Source organism: Condylostylus longicornis, unplaced genomic scaffold (assembly GCF_029603195.1).
Source record: "Condylostylus longicornis isolate FDR11 unplaced genomic scaffold, ASM2960319v2 ptg000110l, whole genome shotgun sequence".
NCBI classification, from domain to species: Eukaryota; Metazoa; Arthropoda; class Insecta; order Diptera; family Dolichopodidae; genus Condylostylus; species Condylostylus longicornis.
Window position 1 is genome coordinate 467,066 of NW_026578078.1, and position 24,858 is coordinate 491,923.

Genomic DNA, 24,858 nt, shown 5'->3' on the forward strand with positions numbered 1-24,858 from the left:
AATGCTTATGAAGTTGCCAACAGATTAATTATTCAAACTATAATATTCAATCTGTTACGCAAAAAAGTAATATGTATCGGCACCACCAACAATCTAGCAATGGAATTTTGCTAATGATAAAATATAAAATGAGTTTTCAGTATTCCTCAAACAAAGACAAATTAAAGAAATAATTAAAAACTTTTGCTTTTTGATCCTTTTCCTTATACTTGTATTTTTGTCTTTTGAGCATTATTTCAATTAATCTTTTTCGTTTCTTATTCTATAATTGTCTCTGATGTTAATAATTAAACAACAATTTATTTTGAGGAAAAAAAGTGCAATGAAATGAAATTACAATGTAAAAATTAATTTGTAAAAGTCAAAGAAAGTTTTTTGATGTCTTCGTCACCTTAAAGTTGAAAAATACAAGAATAAGAAAAAAATGTAAAAGAAGTAGAGTCAACTGGATGAAAAAAAAAATTTTATGTGTAGGTTTGAGACATACTCACTATTTCGAAGTTTTATTTAGTTATTTTATTCTTGCTTGTTTTTAATGGCAGTGTTTCATTTCCCTTTTTGTTTTGTGAATATGGAGTATGTATCATTCCCATTATAATGACAAATATAGGAGCACACAAAAGCTGTTTGTTTTGGAACATTTTCATGGAATATGTTGTAAATATAAAATGCAAGAATAATTTTTATGTGAATTTTAAAAACACATTATGCAAAATTCTTATAACATCACTTTTGGTGATGCAATACTTATTATTGACAAGTACTAAATTCACATATAGTTGACATAAAGCACATATTTTTTCTAAAATCAAAAAAACATGTTTGCATATACAACTGTAATTAATTATATTAAAAAATCATTTATTAAATTAAATTCAGTTTAATTTTACTAAAATTAAATTATGTCCACATATTTTTTAATTTTATCCATCAACGTGCAGTGTGCATAATATTGCACTGATACTTAAGTACAAATTCTATTTTTACCTGTGTATTTTATTTTCTCATTTATTTTAATTCCGTTTTTCTCTTGTTATCATGCCTTTTATTTTAATGTCCTCGTGATAATTAATGACAATAATAGAAAAGGATTGTTAATTTACTTGTTATTTCTTTTTTTTTAGGTGCTACGAAATGATGAAACTACAACACTTATTGTTGATGGCGTGACACAAAGTCGAACATCAAGAGGTAAAGAATTTCAATTTGGTAAATTTGCTACAAATTCGGACGTATTTGTTGGAGGAATGCCAACATGGTAAGTTTTTTCTTTATCATATTCCATGTATATATTTTTAAATTTATAAACAAAGAATATTAGTTTATTTACTCGAAAGGTTTTTCAGTCTAGCAATTTAGAAAATATTCATAAATTTTTAGTGAATTGAGAAAGAAATCGAAATGAGTTTAGCAAATTAAGTTTTTGATAAGTTAGCTTCAATAAAGTTCCTCATTAAATCAACTGCTTTTTATCATTTTTATTAAAGAAGATTTAGAATTTTCTATTAAAAGACCTATAAAAAAGTTAAGTTTTCTTATTTAGGATTAAAAAATTCCTGATTTTTCTTATATAATTGTAGTGGAAAAAATGATGCGGTAAATAAATAATTTTATCCAATTGAAAAATTGATAAATAAAGTATTATGAAATTTTCGGTTGCCAAAATGGATAATCCAAATGTTGTCAATATTTGTTAAAAAAATTCAATATTTTTATTGTATTTCCTGTGTGCACAACGTCTCACAATACACCTATAATGTGTTATTTACAATTCAATGTGAAAAGCATTCATTTCATTCTTTAAATTGATAAAATCGATTTGATTCTAACGAAATATTCTATAAAATCTCCAACTAAACCATTTACCTAAGTAGATGAGTTTATATTTTAACTTGTATGGTTGATTGTGATATTTTACGTGCAGTTTCTATACAAAATATTGTTTAGAATGAAAACTGTAGTAAAAAGTAAATATTTATAACTAAAACTATTATTTTTTATTTTTTTTTTTTGTAGTACTTTGTAAATATAATTTTTAGTATAAACGTGAATCGAAAATCAGTGAAGCGGATGTAAAAAGACAAAAAGAAAGTAATCTTTCTCACGGGATTAATAAATTTTTCAGATCTAAACCAAGTGAAATTATTTTAAAATATTTTTAAATTGCTATTTCAATCTTCAAGGAATTCGTACTACAATTTATTTTACTTCGTGTCTTTCTTTTTTTTGAATTAATGTAACGTTATTTAAAAATAACAGTAAAATCATCAAATTCTTTCATCAAGAATTATTGTTTTTTGGGAATAATATAAAAGTGGTTTAATAGAGGTTTCAAAATTTTAAAGCTATATTATTAATTTTGAGAAATTAAGTTGGAATATCATTTGCAATAGGTAATTTGGACTTCATTAAGTTTGGTGTTTCCTAGCTTCAATAAAAATTTTCAGTACATGTTAATGCCACCACAACTGTTTACTTATAATTAAAGACTTAATAGATGGAAGTTAAGACTTAACAGAAAATTCTGTAACATTATTGAGTACGAAGGCTTTTCAAATTTTTCTAAAAGAAAATGATTATTTAAAAAAAAACTTCCAACAAATCAAGAACTTATTATTAGAAATCATTGCTTGAAATTTCCCATTATTTTATATAATAATTTGCAGCATTTGTTTAGTATTCAACTGATTTTACTGAATATTTGTTTCATTTCCATTATTTTTTAATCGCCATTTGCGGCTATCGTTCTTATTTTAAATTTATTATTTATTGTAATTTTCAGACATTAGGGATGTGCTTTAATACTTACTACAATTCAATAGACATTAATTGTATTAGTGTTGTAATGAATATTTCCAATGTTTATTATTATTTTACAAGGATTTGAGCAAAAATACTTGTTTAAGACTATATGATTATTTATTAGAACTAAAAAATTTCTTTTATTGGTGGGTATAACTATTTATTATAACGTTATTTATGTATATTTGCTTGTGTATAAATGTTTGTGTTGATTTTGAAGAACCAATTTTTTATTATATTAATTTTTAGAATATCAATGTAGGTGCCTATAAATATTTTATGCACTAGTCTGTATACGTACAAATATACTTAATGTTAGTAAATTTTGAAAAATTTCATTATTTTTATTATTCGAACTAAAAATTAATAAAAAAAACTCGAAATAATACGCTAAACTAAATCTATGCTAAAAAAAAATCCATTGAAGCATTCGATTCTATTCAAGTGATATTTTTTTAGGCTTAAAATGTGAAATAAAAAAACAAACAAAGTCGTCTATTCAATATCATAACAAAGAAAGGACATTCAACTCTAAAATCCTGTTCATCAGCTCGAAATTTTAAATATTTGAAATTTTGGTGAGTTGCAATATAATAAAAAGTTGCAATATAACGAAGTTTATTTTTAAATTTTAAAAATTTAATTCAAAAATTTTTCTGATAGTTATTTTTTAAAAAATTGATTTAACATTTTCCATTTACTCTTAAAAGTGGGAACTTATAATGCAATATTATAATTTTTTTTAAGTAAGTTAGTTTTTGAATGCAAAATATTTTAAATGTAACATTGTATAAGAATTAAAAAAACTAAAACGTTCAAATCTATGTATAGTTTAAGAATAAATCTTCGAATATATGCCCAATATAAAGGTCTAAAGGCCGAAATGTCGAACACTTAGCAAAAAATAAAGTTGGGTGAAACCATTGGTTTGTATTGTAGCACTTTTCACTTCAATAAGGGAAAATTCTGCTTTTAAATACAGTCTATGTATACCTATTACACTATTAAAATTATTTTTATTCATTTACAAAACTATTTCTAGGATTGCATATATTTAGGATGAACGATTTATGCAGTTTTCAAATAAAGTAAAAATTTAAAGAATGGTTTACATAATTAGTGAGTTAAGAAAAATAATTATATTTTTTAATGTCATGCAATTTACCGTTAGCTTTTTGCGTTTATAGAAATTTCAAATAGCTTGCGGTTTCGGAAATATAAGGTATCAAAAATTCAAATTTTACAAATTTCAAGAGGCGATAACTGGAGAGGGGGTGGAGATGGAAAAAAATTTTCTTGTAACGAAATAAACTTTTTGTTAATGTCTAAAAGCTCCTAAAATTTCAAGGTTCTACAAGGTGGGATCTGGAAGAAAAACGAAATCAAAAATTTGGAAAAAAAGGACTTTAGATAACGGTTAATTTGAACGACCATTTTGTTTTTCTAAAGTTTAACTAAAGTATACCACGCTAGGGGAAGCAAACAACTGCCTTTCTGCGTTTGCAAAATTTAAAAAATGCTTAGGGTTTTTGGGGTATATCTTCTAGAGGGGGGAGATAGGTAAAAGTTTTGTTCTACGAAAATAAGTTTCCAGTAAAGATATATGTATATACAAAATTTCAGCTTTCTATCTTTAAGGGTATAGAAGTTTTGTAAACAAAAAAAAGTGTTCACGGACGGATAGACGAACGGACGGACAGAGTGAAACTAACAAGCACTTTTTTTCCAAAAGTTTTTGGAAAAGTGCTAAATTACAACTAGAAACTGAAACTAAGTACAACAACAGCTTGATTAGCTCGGTTTTAGTTTACATACGTTTGCAGAATAAATTTTTTTATTTACATACGTCATAATTTTCCTCTATTATGGGAAATTCAGAATTATTATGCTAGTTTTTAAAAACACTAGTTGACCATAAAATACAATAATTGATATTCTTTTGCCTCAATGTTAAAATGTTCGCTAGTTGCAGACTTTTAAGTTACATTTACATAGGTCAAATTACAATTTCAGAATAGTTAAAATTTAGAAAACGAAATAAAAGGAAAACAAAATCTTTGCAAAATATATTTATAAAACCAGAAATCTTTGCGGAAAAATTATTTATTTAATTAACCACATCTAAGTAGCCTTAAAGATGGAGAAAAAATCTGATCAAAGGAAAAAATTTATTTTTCTAATTATTTTCATAAATGCTTACTTACTATTTTAAGCAAATCCTTCTTAAAAAAAAGAATTATTCAAAGTCCAAAAAGCTCATTTTTAAATCATAATTGTTTTTTTTTTTTTGCTTTTTGTGGTTAATTATAACCAAAAAATGTACATGAAATGTGCTTGGAAAATGAAATTTAAAAAAAGTTTTATTTTAACATTGAAAAATGACAATTAAGCAAATATATATGTATTTTAAGGGCTTCTTAAGAATATAAGAGTTTTAGATAATGATAAAGGTAACCACATTGTTTTAAAATAGACTTTAAAGAAACAAAATTTTTTATTTTTCGGCAAATATTTTAAAATTGTGTTGAAATTGCAAACGGAGACGGTTAATATACTGTAGTACCTTTCTTAGAATTGAGTACATTTTCCTGTTGTTTTGTTCTAAAATAATTTTCCCATGGGGGTGTAAAATTCAAACCAAATTTCATTTCGTGACTAAGCTGTGTTACAGTCGAATTCGACAACAGACACCTGTACAACTAATGATTTCAAATTTGAAGTTAGCTACATAAAAAAATTGTGAATTAAAATTCTGATGAATAACATTTTCTGTTAAATTGAATAACAGAAAAAGCAAAATTTTCTTTTTTGTTACAATTAAAAGCGAGAACTCCAAACAATAACATTTCGTTTTTATACATGCATTAGGAAAAATATTATGTATTTTGTACATAATTTTGTATATAATGTACCAGTATTTATTTTCATAATACTTGACATAATTTTCTTTTTATAATTCAACTCATTCTATTTAAAATTAAAAACGAAAGGAATTGGGAGAGATTTACAAGAAAAATTTACCATGTTTTTTATAGTTCCTGACAAAATATTTAAAAAAGTTATTATGAAATTTTCAAATACATAAACACCCCAATATAAAAAAATAAACTATATTATGGCTGTCAAGTGTTTATCACTATTTATGTTTACATACATATGTATGTATATTCTAAAAAGAATCCACCTGATGACGCTTTAAGAGAAAATTTTGCTAATTAACTGTACGGGTGTGCGGTTTTATACTGTATTAGTAAACACAATATTGAGAAGAGCAGAAGAATGAATAGTAGAACTAAAAAAGTAAAATCATAAATTTTTTTTTATTATTTTGCTTTATAAAAAATTTTAGATTAATTTAAAAAATGTACATAAATGTCCGGTTAAATATACCTGCAATTTATATGGTCTAAATTTTGTGATTTTATTCCTTATTAGTGAATGCATGTATATAAATATGTGACGCGGAATGCTGTAATATTTTTTAAAATAAAACACGAAAAAAGATAACCTAGTATATATATAAAATGTTGAGGAAGAATATGTAAGAAAATGTAAGAGAATCTGTCAGAAATGACAGGTTCAAACAAGTCATAAAAATTTTTGGAAATATAACATAAAAAAATATGTAATATAAAAAACATTTGCAATATTTTTTAATTCCAAAAATTCTAGTATTTAGATATTTGTACTTAAATTACTACGAAGTAAATTGATCAATACGTGTATATGTATATTATTGTACAAAAGTTTATTTCCGAAAATTTCTTATAAAAAACGCGATAGTGTCACGGATTTGCAAATAAAATATATTTTAGAATACTATAATATTTTACTTGAATTTCATTAGTTCGGTTGAATTGAATGCTGGATATAACCAGGTAACATCATCTTATCAATATATCTACTTTTTTAATCAGAAATTATGTGGTTTCTTATTTATCTGGAGAAGATAGAACCTATATACACGTATTCTCCTGAAATAATTTATTTTTCTAATAAGTTATTTTTTGAATTTTGCACATCTACACACATGCCAACAATATAATATATATGGAAATTACTAATTACATATTTTTAAGAATTATGTGATTTACTTAAACATGTAAAAATACATACATTTAATTTTTGTTCTTGTACATAAAACGGTATTTCCAATTAAAAAGTTTGCATTTCTTTAAATTTTTTTTTTCAAAGAAACCTATGATGTGCGTATAGGTTAATGAGTTTTTATATTCAAGATGTAAGCATTTCTGTATATGTGAATTGTATCACGTGTCCATTTATAAACCTTCATAATATATAACTAGACATATACAAATCTATGATACATAATTTGTGTGTCGTATTAATTTATTTATGATATTATGGATACAGGACTTATTTGTATACATATAATGTATACAAATTGTGTATAATATTACATACACATAATGTGAGAACTTCTTTTGATTTTAATTTAAGGATATTTTTATACAAATTTTTACTTTTAATATATTCATTTATTTTCCCGGAACCTAAGGGAAAATATTAGGAACCCTTCAAATGTATAATATTTTTAAAATTTTGATGCTATAACAGTTTTGGAATCGTAGATGTTCCTTAATTTATATTAGATATAATCCTTGGTCGAAATATTTAAAGCAAAAAAAAAAATTATACAATATTTTTATTATTTTTAAATAGTTAGTTGCCCGAAAATGCAAAAAATTTTTTCTAATTGAATTAATTAGCTTAATTTTTATCACTAAATGAAAGTACTTTTCCTAGAGGTGAATATGTATCACTCCCAGTGCCAATTAAATAATTTTACTTTCAAAAACTAAAAAAGCCAAAAATGAATTTTTATTAAAAAAATACCGAAAAATTTTAAGCTCGGAAAAGTTACACGTCATATTAATAAATTTTTTGATTTTCTTTTTATTCCAAAACACTCTGTATAAAATTATATATTTCTTGAAAATTTTCTTTAAATAAAATGAAAAACTTTAATTTCCCATGATACTTGAAAAGTATAGAAGAGCTTAAATAATTTTTTTCTTATTTTATTTTTTTGCAACTTTGTCTTAATTTCTTTTGATTCTTCGTAAGATTATATTTATTATGGTGTTCATATACTTTGAATTTTTTTTGTCAAATTATATAAAAAAAAAATAAATAAATAAACGAAATAAAAAAAAACTCAAGTTTTTATTATTTAGATACATTAAAAATATAATTTTTTGTTTTAGAGGAAATATAAAAGAAAAATAATGTTTTTAAAGTTGTTATGAGAATTTTTCGTTTATAATATTGATAAATTTTAAAATTATATTTTCGAATTTATTAAACAAATTTGCTACTAACATTCTTTTAGTTTGCTAGTACTTCTATTGGTCTGAATATGATTTGCTTTATATAGGATGTCTTTATATTATTAAATCTTTTAAAACAGTAGTCATTCCACTTTAATTTCTATTTATGTACATACATAAATAAAGCCTAAGTCTAATAAATAAATGACAAAAATTTTCAGAATAAATTAAAATTACTGAGTTGAGAAATTATTAGATTATATTTTTCCTTATTTGGTATATGTACTATTAATTCTATATTATATTCACACTGTCCTAAAAAAAAATAAATAAATAGCATTAGATATTACTTAAAAACACACAGTGAGCATTCACTAGGCTGTTCGCTGACCGAAGCATCCATGTTCGTAAAGCTGAAATTCAAGATTTTGTTTCTACAAAAAAAAAATAAAAAATGCTTTCGCTTAATTTTTTGATGGGATCGTTGAGGGAATTAATTTTAATTCAAAATAATTTCTAATAACTTTAAGACGGTATAGGTAATTACCTGAAAATAGTTCCCAATATGCCTCTAAGTAATGACTATTCGATTTTTTATACTGGAATATTAATTTTCGGCACACTCTTTTATATTCGTATACGATTTCCTGCGTTATTATTTTTTAAAAATTTTTATGGATTAATTCAAAATATAAAAACTTATTTTATTCTTTTATTCTATTGGGAATTCCAAATTAAATTGAATTTGTTTCATGCTTGTGCATTAAAACTGAAATTTGTTGGGAAAAGCGATTGCAAAACTTTTTAATACGTTTTTGTAAAATGGTAAAGGAAATTTTATATTACGAATAACCTTGGAAAATGTTCTTGAATTTTATCAAAATTCAATTAAAAAATTTCCTCAACAATATTATTACAAATTTAAAGAATTTAATATTTTTCACTCTTAACACAAAAGTTTATAATTGAATATTTTGGTTTTGAAATGTTACTCTATATGTGTTTAATACATTTAATGTTATAGGAAATTAGGTCAAATTAAATATTATTTCAATAGTACCATTTCTGACCATATTAAAATTTAACAAAAACACCTTAACATTTTTTGACTATTTTACACATATAACTTTTTCCAATTCTTTGTCTTTGTAAAGGATCTATATTTCAATATTAAATTAACAATTTATTAGTAATAAATTTTTAAGAATTGTATTGAATATTAAATCTCAACAATATTTACATAACAATTTTTGCATATTAACAGTAAATTTTTTCTTTAAAACCAAAATATTGTTAACCATCGTGAAATTCATAATAAACGTAAATTCATTAATATTAATTATTATTAATGTTAAACGTTTGTCTACGATAAAAACTATAATATTATTTACAACAAATAAATTCCTAAAATATTTCATAATACTTACTCGAACTTTCTTGAAATTTTTGAACGGACAAGACTACCTTAGCATTATAACACTCTTATTTTACTCAAATTGAATGCATGAAAATTTAAAATTATTTAATTTTAATACTAAAATTTAGACTTATAATTTTAAATATTATATTCTTTCCTTCATACCATTAATATTGTATATATAATATTAATATTATATAATATATAATATTATTGAAGTTTTTTAATATATTTGACCCATTTTCAGATATCATTCGAATAATATCATTGGTATTCATAGCAAAAATTGTGATAAAATAAATAATTAAAATTATATACGTATACATATGTGCATAGTATACAAGTATATTATAAATTAAATTAAAATTAATTATTATTCATATTGCTTGTTTTTCATCTTTTTCAATCCATCTTTATTTAATTGTATTTTTAATTACTTATTTTTAATTAACTTTTTTTAAATAATTCCTTCTCTTTTACACTTGACCATTATTGCAATTTTATTGCAATTATATAATGACCCGTGAGCATATAACTAAAAGTGTACTATGCAAAAAAAAAAAAATTAACCCCACACCATCTGCTTGTTCAACTATAGAAATACAATTGCTTTTTTTTTAAAAAAAAACTCATTATGCTATATCACATCCTCGCATTTATAAATTAAATATACGTATATCTATATATATTCATATATTCTATATTTTTGATATCAATGTAATATACACTATACATAAAGATAACAAATTTTCAGCATCCTTATTTCAATTTCAATTTTCCTTATAGCTTTAAAATTTTAAAGCATTAAAAAGGAAAATTCTTTAAAATGCAGCATAAAATTTTATTTAAAATCAAATTAAGGTGAATAGAATTAAAAAGTAAAAACAAATGAAAAAGGAACGCTATTCACTTAAAAAATTTGTAATTTCCTTTTGTTAGCGACATCTCTTTTCCTAAATAGGAGAAGGAAAAAAAAAACTAAACAGAAAAAAAAAAGAACGAGAAAAAATTTCCCTTTTTGCTGTTGCTCCTTTTAAAATTCAATTATTTGAATCATTTTAAAAGAAAAATGCTCAAGCAATTGTATAAGAAATATATTTATTTGATCTAGTCAACATTAAGGATATTGGAATCTATTATTTCTCATATAATATTTCATATATATGCATTATATACAAAGTGTAAGTTATAAAAATATTTTTTCTTACTAGCGTTAACTATAAGTATACAAAATTTATTGTTTTACTTCTGTACTTTAAAAGCATTTTGTATATAAACAGACTTTTAAAACAAAAATGGCAACAATAAGGTGTTATAAATTTAAAGATAATAAATTAATTTGAGATATGGTAAAAATAAATGTACCCTTTCAGAAACACTAATAAATAACTAAAATTGAACTTTGCAGAGCCATTTAAAATCATTTTATGTATAGTACAATATATTCACCTCGTTGTCCAAAAGTTTTCTTCACTTTTTGTTTAAAAGTTTCAGATCTTTTATCTCATATTAAATTAATCTATGATTGTATTTTACCTTTTATACTAACTAAGTTTGATAGTGAGTTAGTATTAGTATGACATATATTGTTCAGCAAACAACTGCGATTAAACTTCCGCTCTCTTATTTTTTTAATAAAATCTACTTACATAATATTATATCATCTTTTCCTATAAGTATGCAAAATTTTCTAATGATCATTTTACTTTATTACGAATAAAATAATTGTGAAAAATGTCTTTAATATTCTTAACATCAAATTAATGATAAATTTCAAGGATATTGCTCTCAACTAAATTAAATATCATTAGCAAAAGCAAACGGAACAAAAAAAGAATAACAGTATAGCAAGAAAAACTAATTTTAATTAACAACTTTTTACTTAAGATGAGAACTTTAAGTAGGGAAACAAAACAGTTATAATAGCTGATGGTTTTCCCTTTTACTTTTTAATTTTACCTGATTGCTCTGATAATTAACTTTCATATTCAATATTGTTAGTTATATTTATACATTCATACCAATATTTGTAGAGAAATCTTCATAACTTTTTACTCCAATTACTTTCTGAACAAATCAATTCTTCTATATTAATAAGTAAAAATGAAAATGTAGTTGTTGCTTCATTTTCAATTTCATGCAAACAATATAAAAGGAAAATGATATTAAAATCAAAAATTGTTACAAAAGAAATTGTGGGTTTTGTGGATTTTGTGTTTCTCTTTAATGTAATTAATTGAAATATTTGCAAAATATCTATATTTGTACAGATACAAAGTCTATAAACATCAAATCTTTATATAAAAAAATAATTAGAAAGAAATTAAAATTAAAATTTAACCTTACAAATCAATTAGATTTGAATTATAAATTAGTAATTTTAATCTATGAAGTATTCAACAATCTACATATGTTTTCGTGTACAAAGGAACATACAGGTGTTTCGCGTAATCATTTTTCCAGCAAAACGGATCATCCTTCATCATTATTATTTGTTTTTAATTCCTACCTCGTTCCTGAGAGGAGCATAGGACTGGTGCACGATATTGTAGATAACCATGAACCAGTTTCTTACATCATTGAGTAGCACGACTAGCCTAACGTAGTTTTATATTAAATATTTAAAGTGGTTGATATTTACTATTGGTCAGGGGTCAATTGATCATATTATAGTCAGCAATAATTCAACGCCTAATGTACCTACTACTAGTCGATATTAAAGTCTTCATTTCATTTAAATCTAGTGCTGCTTTTTTAAATTTGATTTTAATTTAATTTCTTAAATATAATATTTTCTCGAAATTAGCTTTATTTAAATGGTAATTTAAATATTATGGAAAATATAATTATACAAACTGAAAAAATTAAATTAATTTATGGCGTCTTCCTAATTATAATTTATAACTTATGTGATCCATTTTATTTTTCGCTATTTTACCATTGTGAATATAAATATAAATGGAGGACACTCTTAATATTTTGTTTAAAAATTTCAAATTTTTTCATTCAACTTTTTTTAAAAAACATATTAAACTAGTAAAATCCTATCAAAATAAAGAAAGACATAAATAACGTTATTATAATAGGAAACGTTATTATTTTATTTATAATTCACATCCTTTTTAAAGCAAGTAAATACTCTTGCGACAATTTTTTTTATTTATGATATCCGTTGGTAGAAATTTGCGTTTTTCTTCTCAGTTTTTTTAGTTTTTCGTTTTAAGCGAGAGGAAATTCAATAATTTTGATTAATATGACTGCATATTTTTCAGAAATTTTTATTTTAAATTTTTATTTTTTTTTTTGTAGTTATTGTTTTATAATGAGAAAAAAATGTGAAATATTTTTTTTCTTTTTCTTATAATTTAACATTTGAAAAATTTTGTTCCCATTTTAAATTATTATAGATTATTTTTCATAAAATACTGCAATAACAAAATAATGAAGTTTCACACCCTGACTTGAAAAAGCTCATGAATGAAATATAAAATTCCAGTGCGAAACCCTTTCATTTCAAAATTTCATTTTTAACCCTTTCAATCCATTGATTTATGAATCAACTTTTTAAAGGGTATTAGTTTAAAATAGGAACAGTGAGAGAGCAATGATCAAGGAGAAGCGTTGAGCTATGTATAACCATTTTTTGTATGTTACATGAAAGAAAGTCAAATTTTATTGTGTAGTTATTCATAAGTAAACATTATAAGTGTATTGCGATTTTTATAGTCCTTAAAAAAACTGGTTTCTAATTTTATAATGTCCCTGAATTCGTCCTTATAAATTTGTTATGTGCATAAAATTTGGAAAACCGAATCCAATTTCGAAGTAAAGTTATGTAACAGGAGTAAAATATTTTTCTTTATGGCTGAGAAAATTAATGAAACCTACCATTATTAGTTTAACGAAATCAATAGATTTTTTTTTGTAAATTAACCATAATTTTTTTTTAAATTTGTAGTCATTTTACATAATTTTTTAAATTTTCTTTTGTTTTAAATAAAAAAGTCAAACTCTATTATTTAAATGCGATTTTTTTCAAAGTTATTCAAAATTAAAACGAGCAGTGGAGCAGTACAATATTTTTGAATATTGCTCTTTTTTTATCAAAAGGCTCTTAAAAATAATTTCTTTTATCCTTTCCATTCTAAATACATTTATGGTAACTCTAATTATAAAGAAATTTTATTCAATTTCCATGATACTTCCTTGGCTATTTACTTTTGCATATACTTTTATTTTAAAATTCTTAACTGGGCAAATTAAAAAGAAAAAAATAAATGAAAATCAAAATACCATTAGTAACCACTCTTTTTTTTTTAAGGACTTACCAAAAAAATAAGAGGGAAAAGCAGAAAATAAGACCAATAAAAGGGAACAATAATGGTAAATTTTCCTATATAATAACGTTATTGTAAAGATAGGAAAAATCGCTGCATTGTGTAATTTATTTTTTTTTTCATATAGTTTTAATGCATTTCGCTGTTCGCGTTAACAGTACAAAACGGATGAAAAAAAAAATTTATTTTCAAGGTGATTTTCTTTTGATTTTTTTTTTCCTTCACCATTATTGTTTACTTTGTTTTACAAGTTCACTGTATATTAATAAGAAGAATACTTGAGCTAATAAACTTTTGTAGCTAATAAACTTTATTTTATTTCTATAGGTACACAGAAAAATTATTATTCGAACAGGATGTTCTCTATATAAGAAATAAGAAATTGTTAATTAAAAGAAGTATAAAAATTCTAATATCAACTTATTGTTAACATAGGAAGTTATTCGATAAGAATTATTTTAATTGTTTAGAGTTACAGGAATTAAAGTGCCTCTACATTTTAATTTAATAATTTTTAATGTAAGGTTTTCATTGTAAAATGTAAATTTTTGGGTTTTCCTAATGACTTACCTTTCAAGTGAGGAAACAAATTTGAATAAATTTGTAAATTAATTCGAATTTTCTTTGTAAAAATGTTATATTGTGACACTTTTGCAGTACCATTAAAAACAAAAATTTTGGACTATTAAATATTTTTGCAAATGAAAACATTTTTGTTGAGAATTTCTGGGGTAAATTGTTTGTTTCGTTTGTCGAATATAATATGAAATTACTGTTTCATTTAAGCTGCTGAAACTACAGAATTTTCAATGATTCAAAAGACCATGTATATATACATAGACATATACATACGTAAAAATAACAATATATATGTATAACAATACGAATAATAAATATTAGTTAGTAATGTGTTATACTTTCTCTTTACCGGTTATATTATACTTTTTCTAACATTATTAGAGCTTATCACGCAATCCATTCATATACGTACAGAATTTTTTTCAATACTTACAGAAATAAATTCAGTAAAAAAATGAAAGCTATTTAAGTGCAATAATTATCATGAGAGCTTATACTTCTGTTATAAAGTTAACTAATTGCGATATTATTTATAATATTTTATATTTTATATTATTTAATTCTGCATTGTGTTGAAAACTTTATAATATACACAAGAAATTTAAGTGAAAATTTGTATAATGTGTAATAAAAAAATATATTGTGTAGGCAGTGTAAAGTGGAAAAGTAATGGAATGAAAAAAAAAAAATTAATTATAGCTATAACGCCTAAATGAATTACACCTAAAGTACTACAACAATCTAAAATTTTCAATTTAAATTTTATGCTAAACTATAAGAAGTATTTTCTTTTATTTTATTTAAATAAAATCCAGGATAATTTATAAAGAATTTACATAATTTTCTTATAACATAGCAACTCAAAATAAAATTTGTGTTACTTATTCGTAATGATTTTTTTTTTATTTAGAATAAGAATCATAAATTTTAGTATAATTAAACATAATTTATCTCATTATACTTATATTATACATTTAATATTTTATATTATTCTATATACACGTATTATGTATCATGCTTTTATATTTTATATTTAATGTTGATTTCTCATACATTCTTTACCTTATAGCATTACCTCGACATCATTAATTTATTGACGAGTGTCCTAAATCTAAATTATTAAGATAAAAACTGCATTTAGTGAGCTCTTTTAGGTTGTCATGCAATTTGTTACTTCTGGGTTATCATCCATTCGGTCATCTACAATTTTTATATCGTTCGTATGATATCGATTAAAGTCAACAGCACTGAATATTGTTTTAGAAGGCAGTAATTTCGGCAAACCTTTAAATTAAATTAAATTTAAAAAAAAATTAAGATTTATTTTTAATAAATACTAATTCCAAATAAAACCGGATTTGTAATTTTTCTGCGTCCTTCAACATATTGCTAAAGGCTTTTTAATTTTTTGTTACTTAAAAAGTAGCATTTTGTTTTAAATAAAATTTTAGTAAACTTATTCATTGTCATAAATATTATTTAAGTTTTATTCGAAAGTTCTGAAATTTACTGTCATATTTCGAAAATTAGCAACAAAACATGTAAAGGAATACTAATTATGAATATCTTACCAGTTTCTTTAAAATTTCACTGGAATTTTTGTGTTTTTTTTGTTTTTTTGTTTAAAAATAAATAATTATTATTAAAATGACAAAACGGTAACGAAAATATTTTTACTTTAATAATAAATTTTCTTTTAATATAAAAAATTCATTTTTAAAACAAAAATTATTATTCAAAAAAAATTCATTCAAATCGATCAAAGTAAAATTTTAATTTTGTAAGTAATTAATAATTCAAAATATTTATTATTTTCTGCTCTAGAAATTTCACCGTCTTAGTAGGTTATTTTTGAGCAGCAAAGAATGCGACTTATAATTATTTACAGAAAGTTATATGCAAACAGTCAGCTCATCTTTACCTAAACCTCACTTCAAAAGTAGAAAGTACTGTTCAATCTATTAGGTAGTGAGCTTTGTCCATGGAATATTTCGTTTAGCTTTCAATTCCAATCCTCTGTTAAAAAAAAACTCGTCACGGATTTAGAATTCAAAATATATTCTGTTGAAAGAAGTGATTGATATTTGAGGTTGTGTAAGAATTTTAAGTTGAGAAACTCAACAAAGTGTACAAATATTCAATTTTGGATGTTTTAAAAAAGTCAGTGTCGTTTGATATTTTTAGTTGAAATAGATTATAGTAAAAAAGACGACAAAGTCCAGTTTGTACTTGTGTTGTTACAAGTCCATTTTTCGTTTTATTGCCTTTTATATTTTGAGTATACTAGGTTCAAAAACTTTTAAACATTTTGTGATTCCTGTGTGGAATGTGTAAGCTATTATTTTTTTACTGTACTGGTATATTGAAAACTTTACAAAAATATTAACTAAAATAATTTTTTAAATTTTTATTGTAATTAATTAATACTAAATTATCATTATATTCCCTTGTTATTTATGTAGGAATAGTTATATATTTTGGTAATACAAACACAAATCTTGAAAATTTTTCTGTAAAATAAATAAATTTTTTTTATATAAGTTTTTCATATATATATATATTGTAATATATGTATGTAGTTTGAGCAATTATTTATTATTTAAACGAAAATATTTTATTTTATTTCTCTTTTTATATACGTGTTGAATAATATTCAAAAATTTTTCAGATTATCCGGTAAAATGAATAGCTTTAAAATGAATAGCAAATAAATTAAAGTCTAAATCCTTTTTAAAATACGACAAATATTGAATAGACGTGCAAAAAGGCTTTTTGAATTTCTTTTCTTCTGCCTTCACTTTTCACCTACAATATAAAACCCCAAAATAAAAAATTATTAACGATCCAATGTTTACAGGAAGCACGTGTCTTTTATCACCATCATTGAGTAATTATTTTTCTTATCGTATTCCTTTTCTTCTTTTATTGCTATATAAACACGTGTACTTGTTTTGTGATAATATTGTTGAAAAAAAACATTACAGAATGTTAATAGCATAGTATACAAAAAAAAAACCAAGTAATAAAAAGAATACACAAAAGGATAAAAATTATGATTTTTAGAAACTTATCTTATACATTAAATATAGCTGAGGGTAAATATTGCACCTCTCCCACCCTAATACCAAATCAGTTTAAAATAGAAAAAAAAAAGAATTTTCGGCCCTATATAACTATATAGCCTGAAAGTTTGTTTACAAATAAAAAATAAAACTTCAACAGCATAACTTGCTAAAATGGTTTTCTGAGTTCTTTAAATACTTTTCGGTAAAACAATAAACTGAATTCTCTGTTGCGTTCATGTTGAAATTCTTTAAATTTATCTAGGAATTTTTTTCTCTCTCCCTGTAAGTCTATTCAACTTAAATTTTGTAAGTAAATTCATCTTCCATTTTGTTTGCAGAAATTTTTGAATTTTTCTCAACCATCGAATTGTACATTTAGTTTATCTTATCTCTAACAGAGAATTGAATGTTGAAAAAAATAAGTTTTATTCAAGACAGGTTATATACAGTTAAATAAGGAGAAGCACAAACGGAAATAATAAATAAAAAATTTTCAAAAAATAAATTAAATTTTTGATGAAATTTTTTTTTACTTTCGATTTAATATATTTTAGCCAAATTAAATTTTAAAACTAAATTAATATTAAAAAAAAAACTAAATTACAGCAAATTTAAATTTTTATTTAACCACATTTTAAATTTTTTGCAGAAAATTAAGAAAACTTCCTCGTCAACAATAGTGTAGATAAAAACTTTTGAAATAAACAAGGTTTATTTGTATTTACATTGAACATTGTTTAATTTAAAAGAACAATGAAAAATTTAATTTACTCATTTTTATCTCCAATAGAACAGTCGTTTAATAATTACAAAGCTGTTATTGACTTATTGAGAAAGTTATTGAGGGAAACGCAAAGAAGCAAAGGGATCAATTTATCTCTCCACTCAAGTTTAATTTGTGGTTTTCCAAAATATAAATGCAATTAATTTCAAACAAATTTCAAATTTCTATATTAGTATTAATTATATACAAGATATTAGGTAATAAATTATATATTCTTAAATTAACTATAGTGTGATCAATAAATTTCTCTATGATATTTTAGCAAATTGCAATAATTGTATTTAGTGTTACTTTCTTTCTATTGCAAAATTCAATATACTAATACAAGATTTAAATACAATATAATGTTCAATTTTAAATATTTTTCTATATCTATTTCAGGATTAAAGAAAAGTTCTGCGTACCTATAACATATTTTGAAATAAATATACTCATTGTACATAAAAAATGAGCTTTATTTAAATGTTCTGTTTTTCATAATTTTAAAAACTTTTGCAAAATGGTTAAAAAATAAATTTTAAATACTTATTACATTATATTAGTGATTAAATTAAATTATAAAATTAGAATTTTTATTTGTAATAACAAAATAATTTTGCCTTTAAACATCTGGTTTTTCTTTTGTATTAAAGAATCAAAAAAATTAAATAAATAAAGACAAAGGGAAAGAAAATTATAAAATAAAACTTTTCATCAAAAAAAAAAAATAAAATGAAAAAAAAAACTAAATTTATTTTTCAACATAAAAATTATGTTTCTTTTGATCCACATAAGACTGTGTAGATGTATAGACCTTACATTACCCCGTTAAAGGATTCTAAAATTTTTATGCCTACTAACTTTACGTTCATATTGCAAAGGATTTTATGTACGTATAGGATTTTTTCCTTAAGAGGTTGTGCATATTAGGACTTGAGTAATAAAATTTTTAGCAACGAAAAATAATACAATTTTTTTCCCTGTTTTTTTTTCCTTAAAATCTTCTCATATGCAAAAGAAACAAAATAAAAAAAAAACGGAAAAAACAAATTTCTTGTTTCCACTAATATAATAAATAAAAAGTAATATAAATAAAATAATATAAAAAAAACGAGCTATCCTTTCGCATGTAAAAATCTAATTTGAAAAAAATGAAAAGAAAAGTGTGTAAGGGAAGAAGCAACTTAAATTTATTTCTTCATATATTCTTTAACCATATTATTCTTTTAACAAAGCGCACAGCAACATAACAGTATTAAAAATATAACTAAAAAAAAAAAAAAGAGAAGAAAATCCAAAAACGATAATGAGAAGAGAAGCTACCAAAATTTATTTTTAAAATGCTTCTTATATTTGAAGCGCGAGCGTATCCGTCCGCCATTATTCTAATAAAAACACAAAAAAAAAAGAAACTGTTTAGAGATTGCGCAATTTTATATGGCAAAAACAAAAAATAAAATAAAAAAAAACACTAAAACAAAACGCAACATACATATTTTCTTCCACATATATAGAAGAAAAAAACACACACAGCATTAAGGCCCCATCATCGGTAACACCACAATAATCAACATCAAAATCATTGTCATCATCAATAATATTGGTAAAGTAACATTGATTATACCATAGGTCTTCTTCTAAGTATACTTACTTATACATATGTTCGATATGAGAGAGGAATGAACATTATCAACAAAAATAACATTAGATTTCTTATAATATCACGTGTATACATTATACTTGTCATATATGATTATATGAAAACATTCAAACACATATACCTACATATTTATTGATGTAACAAAAAATATAAGTATATTAAATATGTATATAAATAATATTCTTGGATGTATGAACGTTTACTTACAAACATTATAGTGACAACATTCGAAAATATAAAAGCTAAGGAAATCTTTCGAAATTAACCAGAAATAAAATTCGCTAAAAAGAAAAAAAATAAGAAAAAGAACAGAAATATTTGGATGTAAAATAAAAAATTAAATAATAAAAGAGGTAGGGATTGAAAAAGTAATGCAAGAAGAAGGTTATCCGAGGCAAACACTGAAAATTTCTTTTTTGTTTTTTAAAGGATACTGAGCTTGTTGTACACAACAGAAACAAATTAAAAAGAAAACTCAATTTTAAACAAAGAAATTGTTTTTACATCTTCTTTAATATAGTGTTTTCAACAAAATATACATATGTATAGATATGAGTACGTAGGATGTTTGATAAAATTTTGAATAATTGAAACACAGAAAAAAACCAAATATAATAGTAGAATATATTTTACTTATTGTAGTGTTCTACTACAAATTGTCAACAAACATTCTTACCTTAACAAACAAAAACCCTTTAAGCCCTAAACGTTATAGTAGCTTCGATGATTAAAAAGCAAAATACAGATAGAAGGTACCGTAATAAAAAAAATTTTATGTAGAATAGGGGATAATTTAATATAGAATTCAGGAATCTTACCACTGATATAAATTTAAAAAAAATTATAGTTAGATTTTGATTAAAGTCCCAACTTTTCTTTGGTATTAATTTACCGAATTATCAAACGACCCTCGTATATTTATTGGCATTTTCCAATTATTTTATATGCTACAATATGAAATTAAGGTTGCCATTTTTCAAAACTATTTATTGTACTAAATTTTGTATGGCTTTATTTGGAAAATTAACAATAACAATCTTTTCATTTTCTTATTTTTTAATATTCATTTGAAAATTCATTTAAATTTTCATTCCAGGATAAAATGAAGGTTTCATTTTCACTTTAATTAGTTTTTCATTGTTTCCCTTTCTTTTCATATTATATAGTTTTAATGCTTCTTTGGTTTAGGGTGCAGAACACTTGTAAGGTTTCAGGGTTTCTATAATTAAGGATATCAATAAAATATTATTGCAATAGGCAAATTTCATTTATCGTTAATAAGGAGAAATGACGTAGATATTATACTCGTAATGCATTGAAATTGTATAACGCATAATGCAACCGCATAAGACTTAATGAAAATAATTGTCTGTTTCTAAGTAAATATCTCGTACAGGGAAAAGAAGTGAGAATTTATCATCAAATTACCTTAAATTTAATTAAAATAACAATATAAGATAAAAGAATTACCGTTAAGCACATAAGCTTATTGTTATATGCAACGATACATTACAGTTAATAATGTACACCCTACATGTATGGAATTCTTTATTAATTAGCTGACCAAGTTCGCTATTTTAAGGATGTTTGCTGTTAAACAAGGATAAAATTTCAATATTGCATTAATTATACCTTATATATTTCAAAATCAATATTGTTTCACCCTATGAAATGCTTCATTTTTCATCAGGTTAAATCCTTATGGTACATCAGAAATTAACTCAAGCTTTTTTATGAAATTTAATGACAATATTATAAAAGTCGGTCCCTTTATTTTTATTATGTTTAGTTATAAATGGAAATGTAGTGATTACATCAAGAAAAAATACGAAAAATTGAATTAGAAAATAAAAGAGAATCGAAAGAAAAAAACAAAAAGAAAATAAAAATGAATTTTTTATAAATGCAGTATTCTTTATTTAACGCTCGTTTTCTCTTTCTATACTTTAAACATATTATTTTTATTTAGTTTTTTGCTTTTGATGTTATTTACTCTAAATTTAAGGATTTAAAATCATGGATCTCATTTACAATCATATTAGAGTGGGTCAAAGAAAAAAACAAACCATATTACATTCAACATTTCTCTATTTAACCAAATTGGAACTTTTATTTTACTTTTGCCAAAATATTTTTGAGAAAGCTAAGTCGCCAATAGTAAAATTGTGTATAAATTTTAAAATTCTGTTGTATTATAAATTATTTTAAACATTACAAAAGAGCCGCTTAGCATAAAAATTATTTGATAATACTTTTTTATTTTTAATCACAGTATCTAACGAGATTCTGGTATTTTGGATACCGTAAATATGCAATCGCTTTATATTTTCATAAAATCAAAGCTGTTAAACGATTGTTACCTGTGTCACATAATTAGTAGTTTTATGAAGAACATTAAGTTCATACAACAATGTTTTACGTGATTTAGTACGAAATTTCAAAATACATTCCATTGAATATAATATTGTAAAATTGTGCAGATTCACAGTTGATGTAAACAAAACTCCAACTGAATTTTATTTGACCCACCCTACTGTATGCATATATGTGTGAATATAATTATTTGTGTACGTACATTAATGTTCTTATGCATCTTAGTGAAAAAATATATGTTCGTAAATATACCGGATAATGTTGTATAGTCTGCTGTCCAAACAAACAAGAAAGAAATTTTCTTTTAAATTTCGGTAGAATGTGTATAAATTTGATGTTTGTGTATAGCAGTGTTTGCTAACCTTTCTTATGTACCGCACCCTTTCCAATTAATTCAAAATTCAGAATTATGTACATAAACAAAAAAGATAATAAAAAAAATTGACCAAAAATATTTTATTCATTATGATGGTATGAAATCTACGTAGTTTTCTTGATACAGCCACCCGTAAATCTTCATTCTTGTTCAAAAGATTTCTTGATTTATGTTTTATGTGTACTTAAAACAAAATCCGTTGATCCCATTTCACACAAATACGTTGATGAAAACGGAACCAGGTTCTCTAAAGCTTTTTTTGGTGATAATTTTATTTTTATTTGTAAATATGTGCAAATATTTTAAAGAAAAATATTATGTGCGATTATATTTCAATTCCGGTGTCTCATTCGAGTCAACTGAATGTAAGATTGTTGTTTTCAAATTTGCTAAGAAAAATATTAAAATGCAATTTATGTACTTTTTTCAAGTTTGGGCCTAATTTGAGACGGTTCAAGTTGGTTTTTTCTGAAAATTTAAAAAAGTTTCTAGCACACCTGAAATTGTTCCTCTTCCCGCACACCCCGATTGAGAATCACTGAAGTATATAGTAAGCATTATTGTTGTCTTGATATTGTCTTTCAATTTACTTTTTATGCTTTCATTTATAATTTTGGAGTTAAGTTTGTCTTCAACGCTTTCCTTTTTTTCTAGCTTTTTTTTATAAAGTAATGGAGTTTTTATCTAAAATGGTGGCTGTCTTTGATATCAAAAGTTGTTTTCTTTCATTTTTCTTTGTATTTATTATTGTTTTTGTTTTTATTTTATTTCTTAATAAAAGAAAAGTGGGAAAAACTAAAATTTTAAGAAAAAAATTTTCTTTCATATTTTATTTTTACATCCTTTGTTCCACCTTAAAGTTCGTTCGTTCAATAAAACGAAATCTACACATAATAAAAGAAAAATAAAAACACATTGAATTCATTTTTTTTATTCTTTTTTTATTTCAAAAATTATTTTTATATGAAGCTGCAGAATTTCGTCTGTATTTCGTCCGTGAAATCATAATATATGTATATGCTCCTACATATGTACATACATATATGTAAATGTGTGCAAGTATCTGAATATCTACATAGGATGGGAAATAATAAAAAAGCAGAAAAATGTGAAAAAAAGCGCTTTTCATTTTGTGAAAGAAATCCCCGAAAAAAAAAAAACAAAAAAAAATTAAAACAAAATACAACGAAAGAACAAAACAAAAAAACAATTATTGAAAAAATTAAATTTTTGAAATTTTCTTTTATGAACAAAGATTGTGAAAAATATTACGAAATATTTTGCATCATTCCTTTGTATATATGAATGTGTATATGTGTATGTATGTATGTAAGTAACGCAATTATATTTTTCTATTAAAAATTCTTATTTAATTGGACAACACAATAAAAAAAATCATTTTAATCACTTATGATGTCAAAAAATTCTTTGATATTTGAGATATTGTATGCAAATCGCGGGCGGAAGACATCATACGTTTGTTTATTGAATTAAAATGATAAAGCATTTTATATAATTTTCTGATTGTCACATAAAGTATATATATATTATATATATCTATTTACTTGCAAGTATTTGTTATATGAAAAAGAATTTTGTAATTTAGACTCGGAAAATATAATTCAATATTAATTAATTTTACTTTAAACTTGTAGTAGTATAACAATAATATTTCTTTGTACGCAACATTTCAATGGCCACAAATCGCCTAACTCGATTTAAGACAAAAATCAGATTCATGTGTACCAGTAAATTCTATGTTTTGCCTTTTGTATGCTCATAAGTTTTGGTACTTCTACGACTGTTGTTAACTCGAAATGGTAACAATGCGCACTTGAAGTAATCGCTTTAAATGCTATAATTGCAAATTTTGATCTAAGTTAAATTTTTAAATTAAAATAAATGAAATATGGGTGACAGATTTTATATAAAATATTAAGGTTACATAAAATCAAACTATAAGCCATGTAAATATTGTGCTATTTTACAGTTAAGAACAGTCATTTGTGTCTATCTTTTTCAAAAAAGGGAAAAAATTTAAATTTAAAGTGAGGTCACAGACGTATGAATTTTTATAATATTAAATATTGAAAATTTTCAGCAAACCTTTCAATTTTATTCCACTACATATTTTTTGTTCTTTTCTTATAAATTGTTTCGATCCTAACTACGTTTCTTAATTCTGGCACTATCAT

General features: G+C 23.4%; 1 protein-coding gene across 12 annotated transcripts in view; it reads left to right on the top strand.

The window, feature by feature from the left end:
• Positions 1–24,858, top strand: part of LOC129614490 (neurexin-1) — a 298,435-nt gene that overhangs the window by 30,619 nt on the left and 242,958 nt on the right. For all 12 annotated transcript variants that reach the window (XM_055529111.1, XM_055529112.1, XM_055529107.1 and 9 more), the window contains exon 3: positions 1,125–1,258. In XM_055529111.1, coding sequence (XP_055385086.1) covers positions 1,125–1,258 — 134 coding nt within the window. The remainder of the gene's footprint in view (positions 1–1,124; positions 1,259–24,858) is intronic.